Raw genomic sequence first — 26,007 nt, forward strand, 5'->3', positions numbered from 1 at the left:
GCTCCTGTCTAAAGCAGCTTTCTCCTGCCTGCGGGATTCGGGGAGATGCACAAATGGAAAGATGATCAGAGTCCTACACCCGGTCAGACCTCCCAGCTCAGAGGTTGCTAGTGCTGGAAGATTTGCACTGAATAAACACTAGAACCTACCCATGCAAGGTACTTTATCAATATACCATTTAATACATTGAGGTAGGTGCCGAAAAGCACCCACAGTTTGGAGATGAAAGTAAGTCCAGGTTGGGTAATTTGCCTGATACTCCACAGGTAGGAGGTGGCAAAGCCAGCATTTGGACCCAGGCAGCCCGCCTCCGGCCCCAGGCTCTAGCCATTGCAGGGCATTGTTCTCAAAAGTGAAGGAAAAGGGAAAATGAGGCCCAAAGAGTTACACTCCTGGGCATGGCCTTGAGCCACTCACTCCTTGTTTTGGTCTTAAGTTTACTCTTTTGCCAATTGACGGTGAGTTGTCCTGAAAAATGCAATCCCAAGCCGTCCTGAGAATGGTTCACTCGTACACCGCCAGACACCAGGGGTGCTGGGTCAGCGGGAGGTGGAGGTGCCCAGACAGACCAGCGGGCCTGAGAGGGCCTGCAATGCGGCAGCCGTGCCAATCCAGCCACTGGGGGGCAGTTGAGGGCCTGGAAACTGGCTCAGCCAGGAAGGATGCTCTGACAGAGCTGAATTCCTAAAGGCTGTAGCGTCTGGACCTAGGCTTCTTCCTAGGTGCGGGTCATAAGGAGGAACTGAAGCAAAGAGGGGCTAGTGACCAGCTATACAGCGAGGGGCTCAACAGAACAAACACCTGGGTCCCTGGAGGGAAGAGGGGAGGGTCTGGGGGCCAGAGAAGAGGAACTGTGTCCTAGGAACTGTGCTAAGCACACTGTGTGATATTCTTACAGCCTCACAAGTGGGGTTCTGGGAGGTGGTGCTGGACATTGTGCCCAGATTACAGGAGGAGAAACTGAGGCTGAGACAGCCAGGCAATTGGCAGAGCTGAGATTCAAACCCAGAAGTGTGAATTCTTGAGGCCCACGTTCTGTGTAGGTGACAGTTGCCCTTTTTTAAAACTACGAAATATATCAAGCATGCAAAACAGCGTACATAATAGTGTAACACAGACCCATGAGGCCACCACTCAGCTTAAGAAGTAAGAATAAAACTAAGACAGACCAAGACCTCTGCATACCCTTCCCAGCCACAACCTCCTCGCTTCCCCTAAAGGTAACCCCTCTCTGGCATGGGGTGCCACTCCCCTGCACGGGTTTGCACCTTTTCTGCAGACACATGTGTCCCTAACGGCACATGATGTTTTGCCTTTTGAAAACAAATCAGCCAGATCCTGCCATAGTACGTTTCTTCTCATTTTCTTGTTTCTGAGATGCAGCCTGGTTGACAAGTAAGCGCAGCCTCTTCTCCGGCCGTGTGCTACTCCATTGGCTGACTCTACCTTAATGTATCCATCCCTTCTGTAAGTGGTCTTTCCGTGTTTCCTCATTTTTCCTACCAAAGATCTCCCTGCCATGAATTTTCTCCTAGGTGTCTCCTTGTGTGTGTGAGAGATGGTCCCCTAACTGCTCATAGACTTCTCAACAATCTCATTTCATTCTCCTCCCCCACCTCTCAGGCCCCACTTCCCTCCCACATGACCTGAAATGATGCTCAAAGGAACCCGGGCATACATCAATGACTTGGAATACCTGCTCCACCACCAGACTGAATGCTGGACAAGTGACAGTGATGGCGTCCCCTCTCTGTGACGGCATCAGTTTCCTCATCTATAAAATGGGGGGTGGACTACCCTACCTGCCTGGAGGGGGGCTGAAAGGATGTCAGGAAAGAGCCCATCGTGACCTTGGGTACCGGGAGCATAATTCGTGTCACAACACCAGGGAGATATTTTTATCCTCATCGTTTGGATTAAAAATGCCTAGGCTCAAAAAGGGAAGCCACCACCTAGTCACCGAGCTGGTGGACCTGCCTCACTTACTCCTCATGAACATTAATAGGAACCAACATTTACTGAGCACCTATGTGCCAGGCCCTGTGCTCAGTGCTCTGCATGCACAACCTCTTAAAGTTCGCTTTTCCTACCCCAAGAAGTGAAGACACAGAGAGAGGACAAGTTTTACCCAAGGCCAGTGAGGGGCAGAGACCAAATTCAGGATCACACACGCGCGCACACACACACACACATATACACACACACCTGCTGCTCCCCCTGCATATAGCAGGCACTCCAAAATCTGGCTCAGTCAGACTTCCTTTCCAGTGACGAGCCAGGCCTTGAACCAACCTCTTTCCCCCACCCAAGCACACTTCTCTCAGGGGAATTGTGGTGGCCACAGGTGCAGGGAGCGGTTCCTCTCCACTCTCGGCTTGAAGACTTCGGACAGGGGCTGCCCCCCCCCCCCCCCCGCCCAACAGCCAGAGGGCCCAGCAGTGGGGCCAGTGGAGCCCATCTCCGCAGGGCTGGGCAGGAAGTGGGGCGGGGCTTGGGGCTCGGCCGAGGTGGGATCTGGTACCCCAGTTTGGCTGCCACCCAGACTAACCAACTCACTAGGAGAAGATGCCTGGGGGTTCCACAGCTCTCCACACCTCACCTGTCACCACTTTCCTCCTCTTCTTGATCTCCTCTGCCAGCCTGGGTACGTGGCTAAAAGGCAGGTGCTGGGGGGAACTGGGAGGCTCTTGAGAGGGCGCAGGTGGTGGGAAGGGTGCCGGGATGGGGGTGGGGTGGGCAGGAGAGGAGCTGGCAGGAGGCGGGCTGGAAAAGACCCCGTAGAAACTGCATCTGTCTGCTTGACTGTCCAGCAGGCTTAGGGGAGGCTGGAAGGGGCTCAGCAAAGTTGAAGGGGCGTCCCCTGTGTAGGGAGGCAAAGGCAAGGGATACCTTCCCCACCCCCTCATCCCCCCAGATCAAAATAAGGAACTAAGGTTGCCCTTGGCTGAGCTCCAGAGCTAGGGGCAGGAAGGGGACTGTGAGTAGCGCTCAGCTTCAGGGGGAGAAAAAGCTTTCTCCTTCTCTGCCTTGAATCGCAGTCCCCAGCCCCTACGTAGGGAGCCCCTTCTCGGTGCTGGAGGAAGGGCCGAACTGCCCTCTTCCCCTCCCTCATGTGCAATGCCAGCTGGCAGGGCTGCAACCACCCTGTTTGACCGAGTTGAGAGAGCTGGCCAGTCACCCCAAGTTCCACTGGGAGGGGATTGGAGTCCATGACCCCGAGGTTGCTACCTCTTTCCCCACCTCTTCCTTTTTCTTTCTTCCTTACCTCTCTCCTCCTCCCTCCAGAAGAGGCAGAGCCAGCCATGTGGACTGTCCTGGGGGGGGCAGCCGAGAGCTGGGGCTTCCTGGAGCAGCCAGCCTGGGCCACCCCAGCTCCCTGTCGCCAATCACCTTGCTGAGGCCCTCAGCTAACCCCCAGCCCAGCCCACAAACTGAACTCACTGGGCCCCGAGCTCCACACATGCAAGTTATAGAGAACGAGGGAGTGAGGGGCGGGCCCAGGCTCACAGGGCAAGGCAGGCCCCCAGACTGGCAGCAAGAGGCCCAGGGGCAGGGGGCCAGGATTCCAACCCCCGAGCAACTCCTGCTGCCCTAGGCCTCAGCTGTCCCACTGGTAAAGTGGAATAATGAGAGAACTGACTTCTAAGGGTTCTGTAACGATTATACAAAATACATCAAGTGCCAGGTGTGGGGCCAGGCTGGGGCTGGGGTGGGAAAGTAAACCAGGAAGGCCTTCTGGAGGAGGGATGCCCAAACTGGTTCTGGAAGGAGCTGGCTGGGCAGGGGCACGTCTAGTGCCAGTGAGTTCAGTGGGGACAAAGCACAGAGCGAGTGTGGAAAGGGTGGCAGGAGGTAGCTCTGGAAAGGAGAGAGGGGACCCCTAGGGGTGTGTCACTCACTCCCCCCACATCCCACCCCTCTCCATGCACACACAGCCAAGAGAACTGCAGCTGCAGGGGCCAGGCTGGGCCTGTTTCCCTATTCAAAGTCCCTGACCCATCTGCCTCCGCAGGCCCTGGGTGCCAGGCCCTGTGGGTGGACTGGGGCCCACCATCGGTGACGGTGAGTGTGGGGGACGAGGTCCACCTCCCGTGCAGACACAATGGCAGCAGCCCCAACATCACGTGGTCGCGCATCCTCCAAGGCAACAGCCTCTTGTGGCCCCTTCAGATAGACCCCTCGAACCTGGGCTCCAAAGGCGAGCTGATCATCCAGCAGGTGAACAAGAGCCACAAGGGCATATACAGGTGCGAAGTCACAGAAGGCCAAAATGTCCAGCGCTCCTGCGGGACCTACCTCCGCGTGCGTGGTGAGTGCCCGGGCTGGCTCCGCTGTACTGTCACTCCGCAGCTGGGGACTCTGGCTTCTCATCTGTGAAGCGGGGATGGAGCCAGTGCTGGCATCACGGGCATCCTCATTCCCCATGGTGTCACACACAGGGGCTGATTTTCTCACCAGCAAAGTGGGGGCTTCGGTGGTGGTCTCAGGCCTTGTTGGGGTCAGGGCCAGGAGGCGAGGGTGAGCAGGAGATGCTAGGGCTCTGAGCAGCACCCCCTCCACACAGAGCCTCTCCCCAGGCCCTTCCTGAACATGGGGGAGGGCACCAAGAACAACATCATCACAGCCGAGGGGATCATCCTACTGATCTGCGCTGTGGTGCCCGGGACGCTGCTGCTGTTCCGGGTGAGTCACCCCAGGGACCGGCGGCCCCCTAAGTCTGAGGGTCCCCACCTAAAACTTGGGAGAATGACAGCACCCATCTCACAGGGGCTGGGAGGGTTCAAGGAATTAATATAATGAAAGCATTTTAAATGGTGCTGGGCCCAGAGGGGGAAATCCCTGCTCAGTCTCCCCTCAGGGTTGTCCTCAACAACCCACCACCCCTGCCAGGGATGTCTCACTCTCCCCCTCCCCCCAGGATTGCTGTAGCCTCCAGATGTAGCCAAGGCCGGGGAAGGTGGAGGCTGATGCCCTCCCAGAGTCTCTGATCCACACCAGCCTCTCTTTAGGCCACAGAACAACAATAGCCATTTACTATTATTGGGGTTGTTATTCGTGGAGAAGAATAGGCAGTAGCGACAGCCAAGAGGACGCTGGCTTGGACCCAGAGAGACCTACCACTTACAGCATACGTAGCTTTGGGCATGTCCCCTACCCTCTTGGATAAAGCACCTCCTGGCCTCCATGAGGGTCTGAAAACATATCCCCTCCCCCAACTCACGGGGGCTCCCAATCCCCCAACAGAAACGATGGCAGAACATGAAGTTCGGGGCGGACATCCAGGATGACTACGAAGACGAAAATCTTTATGAGGTGAGTGGAAGGTGGGGACAAGTTCAGGGCAGGTGCGCTGTTGGGGAGGGAACACACGAGGTTCCTTCCTGCAGTCAGCTGGGGGCGGGGCCCTGGCCATCAGGCAGTGTGGCCCACCACCCAGTTTCCACCCCAGGGCCTGAACCTCGATGACTGCTCCATGTACGAGGACATCTCCAGAGGCCTCCAGGGCACCTACCAGGATGTGGGCAGCCTTCACATTGGGGATGTCCAGCTGGAGAAGCCGTGACCCAGCGGGGGCCACCCTGCCGGCTGTGCGCCCAGCCCTTGTCTTACCACACTTCCCTGGAACCCGCTCTCTTTTCACAGTCTTTCCTGGGAGTGTCCTGACTCAACTTCCTTCTAGACTGTTCTCAAACCCTCCACACACCCTAACAATCCTCCCCCTGCCACCTTTCCCCGGTTCCCCCACAACCAGCAGGTAATGAGCCCTTAATCGCTGCCTCTAGGGGAGCTGATTGTAGCAGCTTTGTTAGTGTCACTTCCCCCCTCCCTGCTCTGTCATGGCCACTTAGTGATAATAAATCCTTCCCAACTGCAGACCTTGGCAGGAGTCATGGATCTCGTGGGGACCACCCCTGTTCCTATTCTGGGGCCCAGGAGCCCAGGAGCCCAGCCCCTCATCCCCCAGCCCCTGCCCACTCCCCACACCTGGGACCAGGTAGCCAGTCTTGGCTGCCCCCTGAAAGAAAAAAGAAATGTCTTGGGAGGGCCCCATCCCAGGCCATGTGCCTAAGCAGAGGGGGACACACAGGGGACCAGGGACCTAGGTAACTTTATTTATGCATACTTGAGTCCCCCAAACACAGGGGACTATCTGGTGGGACTGGTATTGAATTCTGCCTATGACCACATCTGTTCTCTGGGAGTGGACTTATAGAAGTGAGATTTGGAGTCTGTGGCCCTAAACTGGGGATGATGGGAAGGCCCAGAGGCAATGACAGAGAGGGACAGAGAGACAGTTTCTGAGATAGAGAGGGGAAACTGAGACAGAGACAGTGATGGAGACAGAGTAAGTGAACTGAAGGACAGTGAAGGGACTGGGCATCGGCAAGAGACAGGAGGAAGAGAGAGAAAGGAAAAAAGGATACACAGAAAAACAGACATGGAGAGGCTGACCCCTGAGACTCTAGGGAAAACAGAGGAGTTGGGGAAATGACTGATGGCGATGCAGAAAGATCCAGATCCAGAGATGGGGAGAGAAGGCTCTGAGGGAGAAAGTGACAGAGAGGAGAGACAAATGGGAGGGAAAGACTCCAACGGAGAAAGGGAGAGACAGAGACAGAGAGAGGGACACGGACAGAAACACACACACACAGGCAAAGAAGAGAGGAAGACCAAGAGACACACAGAGACCGAAAATAGAGTAGGTTGCTGCGCAGACTGAGGCGGACGCAGGGCCCCCAGCCTCGCCAGGGAGGTGTCGGCCCACGTCAGGCCGACGTGAGAAACCTGAAGCCCGCGCCCCGCCGGCGGACAGACGGACAAAGCCGGGAGAGGTCGGGCGGGGGCGGGGCGGGGCGGATGCCCGCGGGTCCCGGGCGGAGCGGGGAAAGGAGGGGCCACGAGGGCGGTGAGAAGGGGAAGGAAGCGGAGGTGCCGGGCGGGCGCGGGGCGCGGGCAGGAAGCGGGGAGGGGCGGCGGGGCGGGGGCCTCCGGAAAAACGCCCCAACTTCCTGCCCCGCCAGAGCCAGGAAGCGGGAGCCGGGACACCGGGCCCGGGATCGCCGAGCCCGACCTCGGGCGCCCCGCCGGTCACGTCCCCGCGCGGACATCAGGTACACCGTCCCCGGCCCCGCCCGGCCTCCCTCCCCTGGGCTGGAACGGGAAGTGGCGAGGAGGAGGGAGGGGGCTGGGTGCTGCCCGCAGTGGAGGGGCCTCCTCCCGGCCCCGCTGAGCCAGCAGCCGCCCATCCCTGGGCCTCAGTTTTCCCATCTGTCAAAGGGGACAAAGAGAGGAGAACTAATATTTGCCGAGTGCCCAGTAGGTGAGATGAGGGCTGTGAACTGGGGGTCAAGGCCTCCCAACTATCCGGCGGAGGACGGATGATCACTCCCACTGTACGGGTGGGGAAATTGAGGCCCAGGGAGTAAAACCAACTCGTCCCAGGGCACACATATCGTGAGACCTAGAGGAGGTGGGATTTGAACTCGCAGGTGCTTTCCGCTAAGCGCCATCCTCTAACTTTGCATGCTTTAGAGCCACCCAAAAAGAAAAACGACAATAACAGCGCCATAGGCCGTTGTGAAGCTGAAAGTTGCAGAGCGCATTTGAAAGCGTTTTTTGGAAAAGTCCTTTTCTAGGCCATGAATTATATTCTGGGGGGTGGGTTGTGGGGAACAGAACAGGAGATCTTTCCCCATTGTACAGATGGGAAGACTGAGGTCCGGGGGGACGTAATTACTTTTTCCAGGTTCCACTGCATGTCAGATGGTAAGGTGTTCTCAAACCGAGGATTTTTGTTTTGCAGCCCCAGCGGAAAGTGTGCGGGGGTGGGGGTCAGTGCGAGGAGAATTAATGTACGAGCGTTGGGAATTCAAATGGTCCCAAATTAGGGTGGCTAGATTAGGGCAGGGAGCCCAGTCTAGGGGCTAAGGGCCGGGGCGACTCGTAGATCTCAAATTGAACCTGGGTCAGGGAGCTGGGACCATCCCTATCTCCTGCCTGGGGGCGGGGACTAGGGGGCGGGACCCAGGAGAGTGATGGGGGCAGTCGAGATACGGAAACGCCAGCCCTCCAAGGCAGGCCAGAGCGGCCCTATCTGGCCAGCGTGGCTCAGTGGAGAGCTAGAGCGGCCAGCAGGAGGAGTAGAGTTTCCTGGGCAAGAACTTGGCAGGAGCTGGGCTAGAGCGGCTAGAGGGAGCAGTGGAGCTGGACGCAAAGGTGGCCTGTGGGGCGGCTAGAGCGACTCGGAGGCGGGGGTGGGGGTGCCCAGAGCCGGCGCGCGGAGGCTTCGGTTCAACCGGCTGCGGTGCTTCTCCGACCTGGAGCAGGTGAGGGACGCGGCCCCCGGCGGGCGTCAGGCCCTGGCTCCGCACGTCCGCCCCAGCATCCCTGACCGTGCACACTGCCACGTCCCCTGTAGGATTTGGGGCCCGTGTACACCCGCCACGTCCTACATGATTTGGGGCTCGTGTAGACCCTCTACGTTCCATGTAGATTACAAAGTTCTACAGACCCTCCAGGTTCCTGCTAGCCCCCCTCCTCATGGAAATCCAGCTCCTTACGGACGAGGGGTTCCCATAGATCGATAGCATCCCCTGTCATCCAGGGCCTTGCAGATCCTGGATCTCGGGGACCCCCACACTCCCCTATAGAATTCTGATCCCCTTTTAAATCTCCAAAAGTCCCATAAACTAGCTATTTTCCCTATGGAATCCCCAGGATCCTTGTAGACCCACCATGTGTCAGATAGACTCTGGGACCTTATTTATTCAAAGGACCCCTTATGGACTCAGCTTAACAACTGTTTTAGGTTCTTTAAAACACCCAGAGATTCTTGGAGACCAAGGTCATCCACTCAATATCTTACAGACCCTGAGCCCCGCACAGAACCCAGGTGCCTGTGTAGTCCCTCACAGGTGCCTGCTCTGCTCTAGGACCCCGATCCCTAAGGACCTTATATACCTGCCCTCATCCCTACAGCCCCATGCATACAGCACCCCCTCTGCTGGATCCCTAGCCTTGTCAGTTGCCTATAGATCCATCTGACCACTTCAACCTATAATTCCGTAGCTTTTGTGGGACCCTCTCACCCCCATCTTCTAAGTAGCAAACGTCCCCAGCCCCACCCCCAAAATCTCTGAGCCTAGGCCTCTGTGGAGCAGCCAAGTCCAATTTGCACTTCTGCCCAGGCCACAGGGCTTGCATACCCCTGACTCCCAGACACTGTGAAGAGACCTGATGTGTCTCACCTTTGGTTCAGATTTGTTTTCTAAGACTGGGGTGGGGATTCCCCATGCTCTGAGGCAGCACATTCTGGGAGTTAAATGTATAAACTCTGGAGCCAGACTGCTAGGATCTGAATCCTGGCTCTGTCTCTTATGAGCTGTGCCTCAGTTTCCTTCTCTGTAAAATGAGGATAATACTAATAAGAAGACTGACTTCATGGGGTCACTGAGAGGATTAAGTGAGCAATACCTAGCAAGCAGTAATGCTGTGCCTGGCGTGGACTTAATGGCACTAAGTACACATCAAGTGTTAGCTGTTATTTCGTATCATTGTGACGAGGGATAAAGGAGATGACAACATATCAAGTGCATGATCCATGGCCTGCCTGGCACCTAAGCGTTTGCTCAGATAACATGTATCCTCTCCTTTGCCCCTTTGGAATCTCCCCTGCCTGTGTCGAACTTTTCCACCCCTGAGTGTGATGAGCAGGGACCTGCCCCCCCCACCCCGTGTCCATGCTCATGCTTTCCAGCCCAGAAGTTGCAGCTGGTGGCCTGGTGAAGGTTTTCCATCTCGGATGGGAGTACTAATAGCACAAGGTGCCTGTGGTGATGAGGGTTCAGGGAGTTACTCCTCGAGACGCACTTAGAGCAGTACTGCAAGTGCTGTGAAAGTTCAGCTCTCATAATAAATAATTACGATTATTTTTACGCCTTGGTTTGCAAATTTATTTATGTGAACATTTAACAATGCTCAAATCTTAAATTACCCAAGCGTGGGTGTTGGACAGATACACTTAGTGAAAAAGGATAAAAATGAGGCCTGCTTGGGTGAACCCATAGGATGGTATTTGGACACTCCAGAAAGCATCATTGTTTAATGGTTGTAATCAGAATCACGGCTGCCATTTATTGAGTGCTAGGGAGGAGGCCTGCGGAAGAGGGAGAAGGGTGGGTCTTCAGCAACTGGAGTTATAAATAGCTTTGGGCTGTGGGGAGAACCCCCCCCACTGGTTCACCCCACCCCTGTTTCCACAGCTCCTTCCCGCCTGACACGGGCTCGAGTGGCGTTAGTCAGACTAATTAAGGACACAGAAGATGTCGGTGGGAAGACGCAGGGAGAAGTGGAGACTCTGAGGGAGACGAGATGGGAGAGACAGCGAGAGATGAGAGAGAGAGAGGAGAGACAGCACATGAGACAGCGACTCGGACAGGTGCGGGGACGGTGGTGGCAGGACCCAGATGTGGGGAGGCAGAGGCAGAGACAGAGGGGGGAGATGGAGCAATAGAAGCAGGAGTGGGGTGTAGTGGCCGACGGGGGAGGCTGGGGAGGGAGGTGGGAGGGGACGCAAAGACAGCGACGGTGGGGAAAAGGAGACAGGTGTGAAGGAGAGAGAAAATGAAGAAATGGGGAAAAAAGGCAAATACATGAGGCAAACTCAAGGGAGAGACAGCCAGGGAGAGCTGGCTGGGGAAAGGCAAGCTGGCAGACAGACGGACGGACAGGTGGACGTAGGGAGAGGGAGATATTTGCACCTTGGGGATGAGCGGTCTGAGGACCACCCCATATTTTCTGGGACTGGAAGGCAGAAAGATGCCAGGTCCCTGAGGGAGGAAGGTTCAGAGCTTTGTTTTCTTATGTGGAGGGAGTTGGGGGTTGGGGGGTTTGCCGTTGTGATTTCCTGTCACAGGAAGTGGGGCTGGTGGGTTCAGAGGCAACATCCTGCCCCAAGCCTGTCACAGGTCAGAGGAGAGCCCCCCACACCCCAGTCATCTCCCTCCTGGCTCCCCATTAACCTTCCCAACTCTGCTTGCCTCCAGGCCCTGCCTCTCCAGGACCCGCCCCCAGCCCCCTCCTCCATTCGGGACCCAAAATTGCAGGCTCTCATGGCCACAGCTCTCAGGGACCCAGGCTCCTAGCCTCCAGCTTCCCACCACCACCACCACAAGGCCCCCTGTCCTTGGGCTCCCCGCCCTGGCTGGCCTCTGAAGGGCTCTTTGTCGCCACACAGAGGCCCCATTGAGCTGTGGAGGCCAGGGTGGGGGGGAGGCTGTTTACTCACCTTCGCACCTGGGCCAGGAATCTGTGAGTAACCGCCCTCGGCGCCTCCTCCCCACCTCTAACCACGGCCCCTCCTCTTCCCCCAGCCCGGCAGAGCCCATGGAAGCAGAAGACGCTGTCGCCCGAGGGGCGGTGAGTGGAGCAGGGGTGGTGACAGGACTTGGGGGCTGTGAGGTGGGGAACACCCTGGGTTGAAGCCATCCCTCCCCTTCCACAGGCCCCGGGGCCCCCCCGGCCTGGCCTGGTGCCCGTCAGCATCATCGGGGCTGAGGATGAGGATTTTGAAAACGAGCTGAAGACGGTGAGAGGGAGGTGGGATGGAAAAGCTTCTTTCTGTCCCAGGGGCCCCAGCCCTAAAGTCCATCCTCAGTGTCCCCTCAGGCCTTCTGTCCTGTTCTCCATCCTCAGATGCTGTCTCTGCCTCCTCTCACTGCCCATCTCTCTTTTCTTTAATCTTCCTGGTACCTACTTCCTCATCCCCCAACCCCATCCTCAAGGCCTCCCATCACAGTACAGACTCTCACCTATTTACTCTAACCCCAACTTTTATTTCTGCCCCCACAACTGCAGCACAGATCCCCGTTCCATCTCTCCTGATTTCTGTCCTCATCACTCACCATTATAACATGAAGTCTCGTCCATTTTCCCGCCCCTGACTGCCACTCTCACGGCAGAGACACTGTCAGCACCCCCACCTCCCAGCTTGGATCCATTGGGATGTGCCAGGAAAGAGAGAAGGTCAGTCCCAAAGACCTTCCTCTGCTCCCCGCTGTCTCACTCTCATCCCCGCCCCCAGAACCCAGAGGAGCAAAATAACCAGTTCCAGAGCCTGGAGCAGGTGAAACGGCGCCCGGCCCACCTCATGGCCCTCCTGCAGCACGTGGCCATGCAGTTCGAGCCAGCACCCCTGGTGAGGGCAGGGCTGGGTAGGCACGGGGAGGAGGGGGCTGGGACAGGCTGCAGTGTTCAGTGAGTTAGACCAGTGAGAATGAGCCGGGAGGGTCTGGAAGACAGATGTAGAACACACAGCTTGAGAGCCAGGAAGCCAGCCATGTGAGCCAGACAATGTTGCAGGTGCCCAGGCTAAATCTCAGCATTCAGTGGGAACAGGCAGGGTCATGCAGAGCCACGAAGAATCCAGCAGCCTGGCGGAAACCATGCCCCCGCCCCCTTCCGGGCCCGTGGCAGTATCACCCATCAGTGACAGCGCCCTTTCCCACAGTCTCTTGAAATCAGATTCTCCGCGCAGCCTCAGCAGGTGCCACCAGTCAGTCCTTCGGGGCTGATGGTTGGGAGAGAGCCGTTAGCCTTCTCAGTTCTAGGCGGCACAGCAGGCTCTGGTCCAGAAATAAGAAAACCACTACAAGCTGCCCACGAGGCAGAGAGAATGTAACAGATGATCCGGAAGCCTTGTATCAGGCAGAAAATACCAAAGGTGTATGGATGCGGAGCCATGCCATCTGGAAAACCCCTACAGAGTCTAGAGAACCCAGCAGGTGACTTAGGGAGCAAGAAGCCACAGTGCTGGCTGGAGGGGACTCCGTGGACCAGGGTCCCATCCCAAGAAGACCCAGTGCAGCTCAGCGCAGGCTGGGAGCTGGGGTTATTCCAGGGTACTGTGTTGTACTGGAAACGCATAGCAGATCCCTCCAGAAAACAAGGAGACTGATGGAAGTGGCAGGGAGGGACACCTGGGGACCCAGAGAGAAGGGTGCATCGACTGACATCAAAGCTTCAGAAACTGGCAGCAAATCAGGAGAAAATTGCCTTCTTTCCAGAAGGGTGGCTGCCACCTCCCCTGGTGCTGGAGGCTCTGACCCTCTGGGCAGGCGGGGTCCCCCTGCTGAGCCTGAGGGTTCTAGAACTCTAGCTCCTGGAACTTAGCCCAGGGGTTGTGCTGACTGCAGTATCCCTTGTGGAATGTGGAAACTGAGGCCTGGCAAGGGCCAGGGGTTTGGCTGAGGTGACCCTGATGACCTTTGGCATTTTGAGATTGGTCCTCATGCTGCTCTCACCTCATTGGCTGGGGAAGCGGCAGGGAGATAGTTGTGGTCCCCGGGGCTGTTTCCTGTTGGCCTCTCTTGGAGGTTTGCTTTATGGGGGGTGGGGAAGGGGCGAGCATAGATGATAGGGGCAAGTCTTTAGCACACTGAGACCATGTCTCTTACCTGACGAGAGCCCCCAGAAGCCAGGACAGGTTGGAGGCCCCACAGCATTGCCAGCGTCACCTAGCACAGGGCTGCTGCACAGGCAGCCTCAGGGAATGCTTGATGAATGAGTGAGTGAGTCCCACTTGTCCATCTGTGTATGTACCCAGCCCCGCTGTGCACTGGGCCTTGTCTAGGATACAGATGAATCAGAACCTCCCGCCCTATCCCCCAACACTAACCTTCAAGTAACTCATGGAATTGCCAGGCAGTGGAGAACAGCAGACAGGCTGCCTGAAATCCAGTCCCAGCTTTGCTGCTTACTAGCCATGTGACCTTGAGCAAGCTCAGTTTTCTCATCTGTAAAATGGGATAATGATAGTCCTCCCCCTGGTCAAACAGGTTAATGCATATAGAGGGTTTGGACAGCATCAGGTCTGCACCCAGCACTCGTGAGTGTAGCTGATGGTGGTGGTAGCAGCAGCATCAGGGAGGAGACAGACCACAGAGAACCATTTCACAGGAGAGAAAATTAGCTGCTGTGGTGGCCCCAGGAAGCTGTGAGAGAGGCAGGCGAGGGCCTGGTGTGGGGATGGTGGGCATCAGGGAGCACTTCCCAGACAGTGTGTGCCCCAAGGCTTTCCAAGGGGCACTGTGGTTCAGGTGGGGTGGGAGGGAGGGCTGTCACGCTCTGTCTCCCCCAGCTCTGCTGCCTGCATGCGGACATGCTCGGCCCACTGAGTCCCAAGGAGGCCAAGAAGGCCTTCACAGATTTCTACCACAGCTTCCTGGATAAGACTGCGGTGAGAGACACCTTCCAGGGGCCCCAGTATCCCCTCCTCTTAGCCCTGGACAGCCACCCTGCTCCTCTCTCCACTGCTCCCTCCCCTCAGAGCACCGTCTGGGACCTGGGCTGCCATCCCATTGACCCCATCACTGCTCCCTTTGCTGCTGAGTCCTCCCCTCACTCCATTCTTTCTCCTGAACAGATTCTTCGGGTGCCGATCCCTCCCACTGTGGCCTTTGAACTTGGTAAGGACTTCGGGATGAGGGAGCAGTCTCTAGCAGGGGCCAAGAGCCCCAGAGAGGGAGGCCACATCCTCCTGCTCCCTGGACAGCAGAGATTCTTTCCTTCCTTCCTTGTGGCCACGGCAGCCAAGGAAGCATGGCTGTCGGAGTCCAAGGGTGGGAAGGGAGTCGGAGCCCAGGGAACTGGCCCCCATCCCCAGCCCCTGTCCCTGCAGACCGCACACGGCCTGACCTCCTCCCTGAGGACGTCCAGCGACAGTTCGTGCATGAGGTGGTGCAGAAACAGCAGCCAGTTGTCAGCCAGCAGCTGGAGGACTTCCGCTCCAAGAAGCTCATGGGCATGACACCCTGGGAGCAGGAGCTGGGCCAGCTGGGGGCCTGGGTTGGGCGAGACCGAGCGAGCTTCGAGGCCAGGGAGCGGCACCTGGCTGAGCGGCAGCTGACCCACCTGGAGGAGATGCAGTGAGCGGGGGCCAGCCCCTCCCCAGCAAGGAACGCCCTCTGCTGTCTGCTTCCCTTCCGTTCCATTTCCGGGCTCTCCTCTGCCATTTCCGGTTCATTTCCTAGTGTTTAGGTTCTTCCTCTGACTTCTGGGCCCTAGCCCCAGCGTTTTAGTCCATCTGGTTTCGCGTCTTCCCTTCCCACCTCTGGGGTCCCTCCTAGTTTCTGGGTCTTGTCATCTGGTTCAGGCCTGAGGTTTGGATCCTGTTCTTGCAACTCCCATCAGCCCAGATGCGAGTCTATCCTCCTGTGATTGGCTTTCCCAGCTGCTTCGGCAGTCCCCTGTCTGCCTCTCCCGTCTCCCTGTCCCAGCTTTGAAGGGGGCAGCAATCCGGACATTGGTGCTGGGTGGACTAGGACCCCAGGCTTAGCAAATTTGTCACAAACTTCTCTCTTCTTACAGACACACCTTATCTGGCGATGAGGAAAAGAGGTGATGGAAACCGAGAGGCTGGGAGGGAGTTTAGGCTCCTGAGCCTGAGGGAGGAGGGGCTGGGGGCCTAGGGGTTGAGCCACATCCTTGGCTCCGTCCTTTAGAACCCTCTCTCTCCCCTTTCCTCAGAGATGCTCGGCAGGAAGTGGTTGTGGGGCTGGGGTGGGAAGTTAGCAGAGGGGAATCTGTGAGGGCGGCAGTGTACCTGCGTCCATTAGAGCGTGCACGGCTGTGCACGTCTGCACTTCGAGGTCCTCACCGTCCCCTCCCTGCAGTGCCGCTGTGGTCAACGCCATCAGCCTGTACATGCGCCACCTCGGAGTGCGGACTAAGAGTGGGGACAAAAAGTCGGGGAGGAATTTCTTCCGGAAAAAGGTGCTTCCCCAAGCGCCCAAACCTGGCCCTTTCCTCCCCAGAGACCCTCTGGGGAGCCTCGAGACTCTGCAACTCTGGGGTCTAATTCCTCTTAGTTGGCGTCTCAGCAATGTCCAGCCCCACCTCCCCCTAACCTTCCACAGGTGATTGGGAACCGGCGGTCGGATGAGCCCACCAAGACCAAAAAAGGACTGAGCAGCTTCCTGGATGCTGCCCGCTGGAACCGGGGAGAGCCCCAGGGTGAGGTGCCTGGCTTCGGCCCTGCCCCGACTTCCCGATGCATGCCGCCCCCACCTCATGGTCCCATCTCTCTTTTCAGCCCCGGATTTTCGACACCTCAAAGCCGAGGCTGATGGTAATGGTCCTGAAGCCAGAGCATCCATCCTGAGGACCTAAGAGGGGAGGGAGGAGGACCAATTGAGTCTGAGGGAGGACGGACTGGCAGCTGGGACTCCTGGGTCTGAGAGCGGAGGAGGGGTGTCCTGGGTGAAGGGGAGGACGAGGCAGAGCCAGCATCTTGGATCCCTGGGTTGTTGTGGATTAGAGTCTCTGGACTCTTATTTCTCTCTTTTTCCCTCAATGTCTTCCCAGCTGAGAAGCCAGGCCTTACAGAACGGAAGGCGGGCCTGGGGGTGCCCTCCCGGGATCGGAATATCGGAGCATCAGGGCAGGACACCCCTGGAGTTTCTCTTCACCCTCTGCCTGGGGACAGCCCTGACCGGGAACCAGGTGAGAGTTTCCTGGGCCACCAGCAAAACCACTCCTTAGTCCTCTGCATGCCCCTCCCTGCTCCTGGAATAACCACCCCCTTCCCTCAGTTTACCCTTTTCACAGCTTTGCTGCCAGGCTCTGACCTCTATCCTGGTGACGTGTTTCCCCACCTCTTCGGACTACATTTCCCATCAGCCCCCACAGCTGAACCCCACAGGGTTTGTTTCCCAGAACCCTCTCTGTTGCCAGTCAGCCACTTAGTGAGCCCTGCTGCCCCCGTGAGCTTCATGCCTCAATCCTTGTGTGGCCCTCAGCCCGCTGGATCTCAGATAGTTACCTGGCCAGGCCTGGGTTCACATCCTGGCTCTGCACTTTACTTGGGTTAGAGCTTGGAAGTCACTCTCCTCTCTGAGCCTCAGAGAGGCTTGGGGAGGATTTGAGCGGTTAAGAGTGGACTCCAGGGTCAGCTGCCAGGGGTGAATCTCTGCCCCACCACTTACCGCTCTGTGATCCTGAGCAAACCCTTCCCACCTCTCTGGGCTTCATTGTTCATGTCTGTTAAATGGAGAAAATGATAGTACCTGCCTTAGGGTTGCTTGGAGGATGACAGGAGATAATTGATGGGAGGTACTTAGCTCACTGGGGGGGTCTAGGAAAGCTGTGGGAAGGGTCAGTGTTATTAAAGTTGAGGCCAGTGGGCTACAGAGAGATGCTCTAATCTATGTGGGCAGAACAAGGAATATGGCCCCCTCTGAGCCTCAGTCTCCTCATCTCTAAATGGGGTACATTCTCTTCCTACAAGTCTGGGTTGAGGATTGGGAGAGTGAGCAGATGTGGAGGCACGAAGGGCAGAGCATCCAGTCTCCACCCAGAGTATGCAGTTGATACCTAGTTTTGAGGCATCTTCACCCACCGCGCCCCAGCCTACCATAGCTGTGTTCTCAGAGGTCATTCCATCCATCCATCCCCTACTGAGGTACAGAGCAGCCACTTGGTGTCCGCCAGGCACTGGCTGGCTTTAGCCCCCAACCCAGATTCTGCAGCAGAGGAACTAAGGTCCCCATGGTGTGGAGCTCACTGTGGCAGGAGTCTTCCAACCAGCCTTGCTCTCCCTGCCCCCTTGCTGCCCCTACAGGTGTAGATGCCCTCCCGGAGCTGGGGGACCCGCCCCCGCAGGGCCCGGCCAGCCTGGAGACCCTGGCACCCCCTGAGAGCACCGAGGAGGGTGCTGACACAGAGAGGTGCCCAGGGTTGGGTGCAGGGGAGGGGCTGGGTGGAGGATCAGGCTTATCTGGGTGCGGGGAGGGTGCGTGGGGGTCGTTGCGCTGCCATTTGCACCTGCCTATCCCCGAGCCATCTCCTCTCTGCCCTGCTCCTCTCTCTTTCCGTCTTTCTCCTTTTTCTTCTACTTTTGTCTTTTCTCATCTCCCCTTTCCTTCTTTCTTCCTCCCTTTTTCCTTCGCTTCCTCTTCTCCTTCCTTTTTCACTGATTTTTTTTTCTCTTCTCCGCTTCCTCCCTCTTTCTCCTTTCCTCCCCCTTCCTCTCCCTTTGATGCTCCTCTCCCCTCACCCCCCACCCCCTCTCCACCCCTCCATCTCCTCCTGGCCCCCTTCCCTCTGCTTCTGCACTTTTCCATCCCTTCCCCCTTCTCTTCTAAGCCTCCAGCCCAGCCGCCTCGCTCCTGCCACCTGGTGCCCCTTCCCTCGACCCCCAACCCCTTTGTGCTCCATGCCCCGGGGGCCCTGTCCCCCTCACAGTTGGGGGGCAGGCTCTGCCCCCTGCCTGTCTTTGTGCTGCTGCTTTGGGGACCTTTGGTGGGTGGGGGAGGTGAGTTGGGTTCCATCTGGGTCAACCTCTGACCCTATGCCCCTCTCTCCCCAGAAGGTGGAAGAGGTGGGTGCCTGGGCCCTGGGTGGGGGGAGGGCTAGCCCCTCCCCCATTTCTCCCAGCCCCTCCCCTCTCCCCATGGGCCACCCCCTCCCCTTCACCCCTGTGAGGGGTGGGTGGGGACATCACCCTCCCAGTCGAAGAGCTAAGTATTGAAATCCCCCTTCCCTCCCTCACCTCCTGGCTCTGCCCCATCCTCCTGCCTCAGGGAAGGGAGGGGTCAGTCTTGTGCTCCATACTGGGTTCCCTTCCCCTCCCCCACCAATTTCAGTATCCCTCCTTACCACCCCCCACTGCCCCAACGCCCGACGTCCCACTGCTCCTTCTGACTCTCTCCTCTCTTCTGTTGCATGTTTGATCTCTGTCCTGGTCTCTCCCTGTCTGTCTCTGTCCTGGTCTCTCCCCATCTCTGTCCTGGTCTCTCCCCATCTGTCCCAGTCCTGGTCTCTCCCCTCCGTCTCTGTCCCTGTCCTTGGTCCTTCCCTGTCTGTCCCTGTCCTGGCCTCTCCCCATCTGTCTCTGTCCTGGTCTCTCCCCATCTCTGTCCCTGTCTTGGTCTCTCCTTGTCTCTGTCCTGGCCTCTGCCTGACTCTGTCCTTGGCCTCGGGGTCCAGGCTGTCGGGGCGTCTGGGGCGCTCGGAGAGCCTGCGGGTGAGTGACCGCCGCCGGCCTTCCCGGGGCAGCCTCGGGGCTAAGGGCCGGGGTGGGGGCCGCTCCCGGAGCGACGTGGACATGGACCCCAGCTCCGCCACGGCCGTGCTTGGCCCTGCCCGACGAGCCACGTACGTCACTCCTCCCCCCCCATCCACTGTGAGACAGCGTGGAGAGTCAGGGAGGCTGGGGTGGGGGTTGTTGCCAGAATTACAGAGAACTGGGTATCGGATGCTGAGGTCATTGAGGGCCTACAGTGGTCACAGGAGAGGGGTAAGAGGTTTCTTTCCAGAGATTTGGGGGCTGGTCTGCAGCGTGGGCCACCCTGGGGGATGGGGTTGGACACGAAGCAGTCAAAGGCTCCTCCCTGGGACCCCCTGAGCCAGGACCCTAAAAAGACCTCTGTCCCACAGCCCTGAGCCTGGAGATGAGGGGGAGCCGGGACGGTCGGGACTCGAGCTGGAGCCAGAAGAACCCCCTGGCTGGCGGGAGCTCGTCCCCCCAGGCACTCTGCACAGCCTGCCCAAGAGCCAGGTGAAGCGGCAAGAGGTCATCAGCGGTGAGTGCCACCCCTTCCAACCCACTGCGGCCGAGGACACAGCGCACATGCAGGGAGATGTCCACCTCAGTGTTGTTTACAACAGGCTGAGCTTGAAGGCAGCCTGTCTCTTACCACAGAGGACTATTTGTTAAGTAAATTCTAGAAGCCTCCACGGAACAGGGACGCAGCAATTGAAATGACGTTTCCAAAGAATTCTTCGTGGCCCAGGCCAGAGCTGGTGTTAAGAGCCAGAAACGGGCTATGAAACTGTATTTCTAGCATTAAGCCTTTGTTTCCTTATTTGTGAAACATGGACAGTGCTAGTTCTACTTCAAAAGACTCCCGAAGTGGGGGAGGGTATTGCTCAGTGGTGGAGCACATGCTTAGCATGCACGAGGTCCTGGGTTTGATCCCCAGTACCTGCATTAAATAAATAAATAAATAAATAAATAAACAAACAAACAAACAAACAAACAAACAAACTTAATTATTATCTCCCCCCCCAAAAAAAGCAAAACAAAAAAATTTGTTTTAAATAAATGTCACTTCTTAAAAAAAAAGACTCCTGAAGCAGAAGATAAGACGGTTGGTGAGCACTGTCATAGTGGTGGACACAGGGTGAGAGCATTTGAATGTGACCCCTATTATTACTACGATCTTGAGCGCTCAGGGGAGAAAAAGATTCCCACAGGGAAAAGTTTGAAAAAATAATCAATATGTTAGTGGTGCTTCGCTTCGGGGCAGAGAGACGGTGGGAATCTCGTTTTCGCCGTGATTCTTTGCTGTGATTTCAAATTGTGCATGTATAGAGTGGGGCTTGGCAAATGTAGAGGACTTTTGGGAGCTCATCTGGAAGTTAGTTTACAGATTACTTAATAGTAGGAAGGGTTCTCATTCAGAACTTGGGGGCCATATCCTTCTGAGGATATGATCTGTCTGGAATGATGGTAATATGCACTATTGTGCTTTCCAGCACAGTAACCATCAGCCACATAATGGCTGTTGAGCACTTAAAGTGTGGTGGATATAACTGAGAACTGAATTTTGCATTCTGTTTTATTTTAATTAAGCAAAATTTGGCGAGCTGTGTGTAGCTAGTGACTACCATGTCAGACAGCATAGCAGTTTCTCTCAGCAGAAAAAACGTGCATGTGTAACACACAAAATCAGACATTTAGTCTCCAGGGACTTCTGGGGCCCCTGGGAACTCAGGCGTGCACCCTCTGGGGGCCCCTGGATCCAAGGCCATCACCCTGTGCATTGATGATCTGGGATCCATGCCCCAGAAACTGACCTGAGAAACTTGGATGATTAGACACAAAACATGTGCCACAGGCAGTGAGGTGACCAACTCGTCCGGGTTTGCCGGGTTCAGCATTGAGGATTCCATGTCCCGGGAAACCCGTGGTACAGGGCAAATTGGGACCAGTGGTCACCCTCGCTGGCTGCCATGGCCAAAGCAGAAAGGCTGTGGGTGAAGGAATTCTCAGTGGCGATTTCAGGGGCAAGTGACTCCACCCAGTGTCCTGTCCCCTCCTCCTCATCCCCCAGCCTGCCTCTGAGACTGTCCCCCCATAGCTTGCACGCTCCCCAACCATGCCTCCTGCCTGGTGGCCCTGCAGAGCTGCTGGTGACGGAGGCGGCCCACGTGCGCATGCTCCGGGTGCTCCACGACCTCTTCTACCAGCCCATGGTGGGCGCGGGCTTCTTCCCCCTGGATGAGCTACAGAACATCTTCCCCAGCCTCGACGAACTCATCGAGGTGCATTGTGAGTGCAGGACTGTGGCCCTACTATGTGCCCCACTGCCGGCTCCCTCCTTGGCAGCCTCAGCAACTACCCTGGAGCTTAGCACGGTCTCCTTGCACACCTATGACAACGGGCAGCCTCTGTTCTAGTACTGGGAACCCCCCCAGAACCCCAGAGCTCCCCTTCTAGGGGCACATCATCAACAAGCATGTGGTGGGGGGAGGGGGCGGCCAGGCTCACCCCCAAGGATCAGACATGCCCAGCTGCAGCCTGACCACCCCCCAGCTCCTGACCAGCTCTGCATACAATCTTGCCGGTCCTGACAGAGCACCCCCTTTCCTCTCTGCTCCCCACAGCCCTGTTCCTCGATCGCTTGATGAAGCGGAGGCAGGAGAGCGGCTATCTCATTGAGGAGATTGGAGATGTGCTGCTGGCCCAGGTGAGGTCGCCCAACCCAGCCTCCCCCACCCCCGCCCACCCCCACGGAATCCAGGCCCCAGGAGGACAGGTCTCAAGCCTCACCCTGCCCCACTCCATGGCCCAAGGGTCTGGGTCCCTAGCCCTGTCCTCCTATCTAGGCTGCCATCCGTGCGAGGCCCTACTCCTCCCAATCCCACCTGAGACACCCTCCCTGGCCTGAATCTTGCTGTAGTTTGATGGTGCCGAAGGCTCCTGGTTCCAGAAAATCTCCTCCCGCTTCTGCAGCCGCCAGTCATTTGCCTTAGAACAGCTCAAAGTCAAACAGCGCAGGGATCCTCGGTTCTGTGCCTTTGTGCAGGTGAGGCGGGGGTCTGGGCCCCAGGGTCTGGGGGCAGATGGGCTGGGGGCGGCGTTTGGTCCCCGAGGCCAGCCCTAGCACTGCCACCCCTGCAGGAGGCCGAGAGCCGCCCGAGGTGCCGCCGCCTGCAGCTGAAGGACATGATCCCCACAGAGATGCAGCGTCTGACCAAGTACCCGCTGCTTCTGCAGAGCATCGGGCAGAACACAGGTAGCAGCTGGCCCCACCCCACCCTTCTGGCTCCCAGCTCTCCTGTCTCTAACCTTGGCTGCAGGACTGGGAGCTTCCAAGGTTGGGGTTCACCAGGGCTGGCCTCCTCCTTGTCTGCAGAAGAGCCAGCTGAACGAGAGAGAGTGGAGCTGGCAGCTGAGCGCTGCCGGGAAATCCTGCATGACGTCAACCAAGCCGTGCGAGAGATGGAGGACCTGCTGGTGAGCCTGGGTGGGGCCCTGGGAAGTGGGGTGTGCCTGGCAAGGGCCAGCTGGCCCCCGGCTTGTCCCCCTCGGGGTCACTGTGGGTCCACCCTAGCCCTCGGCTTGCCCCTGTGACACCCCCTTCCCTGTCCCAGCGGCTCAAGGATTATCAGAGGCGCCTGGATTTGTCCCACCTGCGGCAGAGCACCGACCCCATGCTGAACGAGTTCAAGGTGTACCCCCACCCTACCCCTCCCCTCCCTTCCCCTTCCCTCCACCCTCCCTGGCCCTGGGGCTTCTCTGATAATACACGCAGGAAGCAAGAGGGGCCCCCTCAGTTCTGACCCTCTTCTCATTCCCAGCCGGGCAGCTACTCCTGGCCCCATGGTCGGCCCCCCTTCCCCTGCCCTGCCCTTGCCTTCGCCAACTATCACTCCTTTCTGCCTCCAGAACCTGGACATCACCAAGAAGAAGTTGGTCCACGAGGGCCCGCTGACATGGCGGGTGACGAAGGACAAGGCTGTAGGTGAGCACCAGGACAGTGAGTGGGGGATGCAGGGCAGGGTGTCGGGGTTGTGGGGGCTGCTGAGCACGAGCCTGGCCACCTCCTGCAGAGGTCCACGTGCTGCTGCTGGACGACCTGCTGCTGCTGCTCCAGCGCCAGGACGAGCGGCTGCTGCTCAAGTCGCACAGCCGGACGCTGACGCCCACGCCTGACGGCAAGACAATGCTGCGACCGGTGCTGCGGCTCACCTCTGCCATGACCCGCGAGGTGGCCACCGGTAAGGGCCCAGGCGCGGCTGTCCCCCAGAGTAGGGAGGGAACCCCTTAAAGAGCCGGGCGCGCACATCCTGGCAGAGGGAAGGCCTGGCAGCCTGAGGCCGAGGCTGTGAGAGGGAGGCCCTGGGCTGGCCAAGCTGGGGCGCCAGGCTGGATGGTGGATTTTATTAAGAAAAGTGGGAAACTGCCCCAGGTTTTTGCACAGAGGAGCAACCAGTTCTAACCAGTATTTTGTAAAATCATTCTGGCTGCCTCTTGGGAGTTATAGGGGGTTGGTGGGAGCCAGGAGCCCAGTGAAGGGCCCCAGTGGTGGGAGCAGCTCCTGGGGTTTTGTAGGTAGAGCCAGACTGATGACTCGTTTCCTGATTAAATGAGAGAGGGCTCCAGAGGGGGCATAGGAGGGGTGAATTGGATGCTCGGAGCCCTGAGGGTGCCACCCTTGTGGGGAGCTCCCCCAGCCTCTAGCCCAAGCTCAGGGAAGGCACACATTGGGGTGACCCTGGCTCTGAGCCCCGCCTCTCCCTTCCCCTGCAGATCACAAAGCCTTCTATGTCATTTTCACCTGGGACCAGGAGGCCCAGATATACGAACTGGTGGCGCAGTCCGTGTCGGAGCGGAAGAAGTGAGGGGGTCTGGGTCGTAAGAGTGGGTGGAGGAAGCCCAGGCCCCAGGGTGGGGCTGGGAGGTCCTGGCACAGGGTCTGGGAGCTCTGACTGCCCAAGGGCTGGTCTGTCTTCCCAGCTGGTGTGCCCTCATCACCGAGACTGCTGGATCCCTGAAGGTCCCTGCCCCCACCTCCCGCCCCAAACACCGGCCCAGCCCTAGCAGGTGAGGGGGGCCAGGGAGGGAACCGGAGGGCCGGGGGTGGCTTCCTTGTGTGTCCCCAGAACCTGAGCTTCAGCCTTGTCTCCATGTGAATACATGTGCATCTGTGTGTGTGTGCTTGTATAGTGTGTGGGCTTGTTCGCCAACCCCACCACGGCCTGTCTGTCTCCTCCCCAGGCCTCTCTGTCTTCCACTGGCCAAGCCTCCCTGTCTCCCTGTCTCCCAGCCTCGACCTCTGTCTCTGTCTCCGGACCTTCCTGCCTCCCTACCTCCAGTTTTCTGTCTCCCTGTCCCTGCTGCCCGCCAGGGCTGTGGGGTCACCCAGCACTTGCTCCCCCCAGCATCCGTGAACCCCTGCTCAGCAGCTCCGAGAACGGCAACGGAGGCCGAGAGATGCCCCCAGCTGACAGTGAGCCTAGAGGGACGCTGGGTGGGAGCGGGGTGTCCACAGGAAGCCCGGCCAGATCTGAGCTCCCTCCCCACTCCCCCACCCAGGCCGGATGGAGAGAATCTTCAACGCCCTCCTGCCCTTCTGCAGACCAGGCCCTGAGGGCCAGCTCGCCACCAAGGCCCTTCAGAAAGGTAGCTCAGCCCCTTCCTTGACCTTTAATTCAGCCTCTCCCTGGATCTGTCTCCATCCTTGCTGCCATCCTGCCCTGCCCTGATCCCAACCCCAGCCTCACCTCAGCACCCCCTTTCGCGTCCCCCAGCCCCTTCTGCAGGTCTGGCTAAAGGGAGGTTCACTCCTGCCCGCAGGCCCCTGGCCTCTTTCCCTCCCCTTACCCCCCACCCATCTCTGGCTGACTCCCCAGTCCCAGCCCGAGTCCCACCTCTGACTCTGTCCCCTCACCCCTGTCCAGTGCTGTCCCTGAAGCAGCTCCTGTCTCTCTCGGAAGAAGACAGTGGTGCAGGGCCTCCCCTCGAAGGGGATGGGGTCCCAGGGGGCGGCCCCCTGAGCCCAGCACAGACCCAGGACGTTCGGGAGTTGCTACTCAGCCTGGAGGAGACCATTAAACAGCTGGAGGTAGTGGCCTTGGGGGCGGTGGGGGAAGGAAAGGGCTGACTCAGTGGAGGGACCCTTCTCACTGATGACCAGCCCCTCAACCAGGAAGTGGAGGAGGAGTTCTGCCGCCTGAGACTCCTCCTGTCTCAGCTTGGAGAGAACACTGTCCCCCAGCCTGGCTGTACCTGAGGCTCCTTGCCCCAGGCAGGTGAGTGGGGCACTGGCGAACATGAGTGGGCACCTCAGGAGCTCACCACACCACAGCCCCATCCGATTCTGTCTTTGTCTTCGTGACTCTCCCCCCTCTGCCTCCTGTCTCCATCTCTCTTCTGTCCATTTCTATGCTCTTTCCCCACCCTCCCTTGCTCCCTGTTTCTCTCCGTCTCTCTCCCCATCTCCGTCTCTTCTCCTGCACACCCCCCACCCCAGGCCTTTCTCAAGAAGCAGAGGACGTGAGGGCCACCCGCCACTGCACAGCTGCCGCAGCATCTCCAACCCCAAGGGCCTGAGGAGAGGGAGCCGGGCTGCTGGGGCCATGCCTGGGGGGCCCAGCTGGGATCACTGCCCCACCAGCCTCCCACTGGCCTCGGCCTTCTCTCCCTTCTGCTTGGGGGACTCAGGGCTTCATTTCTGGGGGGTATCACCATTCCTAGGCCATCTCAGTATTGCCTGGGGGGGCCACCCCTCCATTCCCCACCCCCAAGTGCCTTTGCTCTGTTTTTATACCCTGAATTGGAGGTTTATTTTTTAATATATATTATCTAAGGAGAGGTCTCTGTGTGTGAGGGCGGGGCAAGGGTCCTGGAGTGGCATCTGGAACCCTTCACGACGGTCAGGCATTACTTCCTGGGTCGCCCCACCACGTCACCTCTGTGCCCTCTACCTTTCTCCAGTTCAT

At 58.0% G+C, this 26,007-nt stretch overlaps 2 protein-coding genes across 10 annotated transcripts; both read left to right on the top strand.

Annotated features, from left to right (window-relative positions):
• The first annotated feature begins 2,356 nt into the window (after positions 1-2,356).
• CD79A (CD79a molecule) lies at positions 2,357-5,874 on the top strand. 2 transcript variants are annotated; one of them, XM_014550921.2, is made up of 5 exons: positions 2,357-2,659; positions 4,013-4,309; positions 4,565-4,683; positions 5,245-5,313; positions 5,450-5,874. In XM_014550921.2, the coding sequence occupies exons 1-5, from the start codon at positions 2,566-2,568 to the stop codon at positions 5,561-5,563; spliced, it is 693 nt and encodes a 230-aa protein (XP_014406407.2). In that variant the 5' UTR covers positions 2,357-2,565; the 3' UTR covers positions 5,564-5,874. The 2 variants fall into 2 exon arrangements, with proteins under 2 accessions (XP_014406407.2, XP_006175111.2); XM_006175049.3 differs by having other exon boundaries at positions 2,366-2,644.
• Positions 5,875-6,703: 829 nt separating this feature from the next.
• ARHGEF1 (Rho guanine nucleotide exchange factor 1) lies at positions 6,704-25,879 on the top strand. Of its 8 annotated transcripts, none has more exons than XM_032485914.1 (32): positions 6,704-6,833; positions 7,023-7,112; positions 11,373-11,418; positions 11,504-11,587; positions 12,083-12,196; positions 14,138-14,236; positions 14,423-14,465; positions 14,678-14,924; positions 15,367-15,396; positions 15,672-15,771; positions 15,915-16,011; positions 16,091-16,126; positions 16,363-16,500; positions 17,618-17,723; positions 18,365-18,376; positions 18,985-19,152; positions 19,435-19,580; positions 21,185-21,331; positions 21,667-21,749; positions 21,963-22,088; positions 22,184-22,298; positions 22,419-22,519; positions 22,657-22,734; positions 22,952-23,027; positions 23,116-23,283; positions 23,816-23,903; positions 24,023-24,109; positions 24,448-24,515; positions 24,602-24,688; positions 24,967-25,130; positions 25,215-25,317; positions 25,539-25,879. In XM_032485914.1, the coding sequence occupies exons 3-31, from the start codon at positions 11,386-11,388 to the stop codon at positions 25,296-25,298; spliced, it is 2,925 nt and encodes a 974-aa protein (XP_032341805.1). In that variant the 5' UTR covers positions 6,704-6,833; positions 7,023-7,112; positions 11,373-11,385; the 3' UTR covers positions 25,299-25,317; positions 25,539-25,879. The 8 variants fall into 8 exon arrangements, with proteins under 8 accessions (XP_032341805.1, XP_032341801.1, XP_032341800.1 ...); XM_032485910.1 differs by lacking the exon at positions 6,704-6,833 and adding an exon at positions 6,860-6,907; XM_032485909.1 differs by lacking the exon at positions 6,704-6,833 and adding an exon at positions 6,883-6,930.
• The last annotated feature ends 128 nt before the right edge of the window (positions 25,880-26,007 follow it).

Source organism: Camelus ferus, chromosome 9 (assembly GCF_009834535.1).
Source record: "Camelus ferus isolate YT-003-E chromosome 9, BCGSAC_Cfer_1.0, whole genome shotgun sequence".
Taxonomy (NCBI): domain Eukaryota; kingdom Metazoa; phylum Chordata; class Mammalia; order Artiodactyla; family Camelidae; genus Camelus; species Camelus ferus.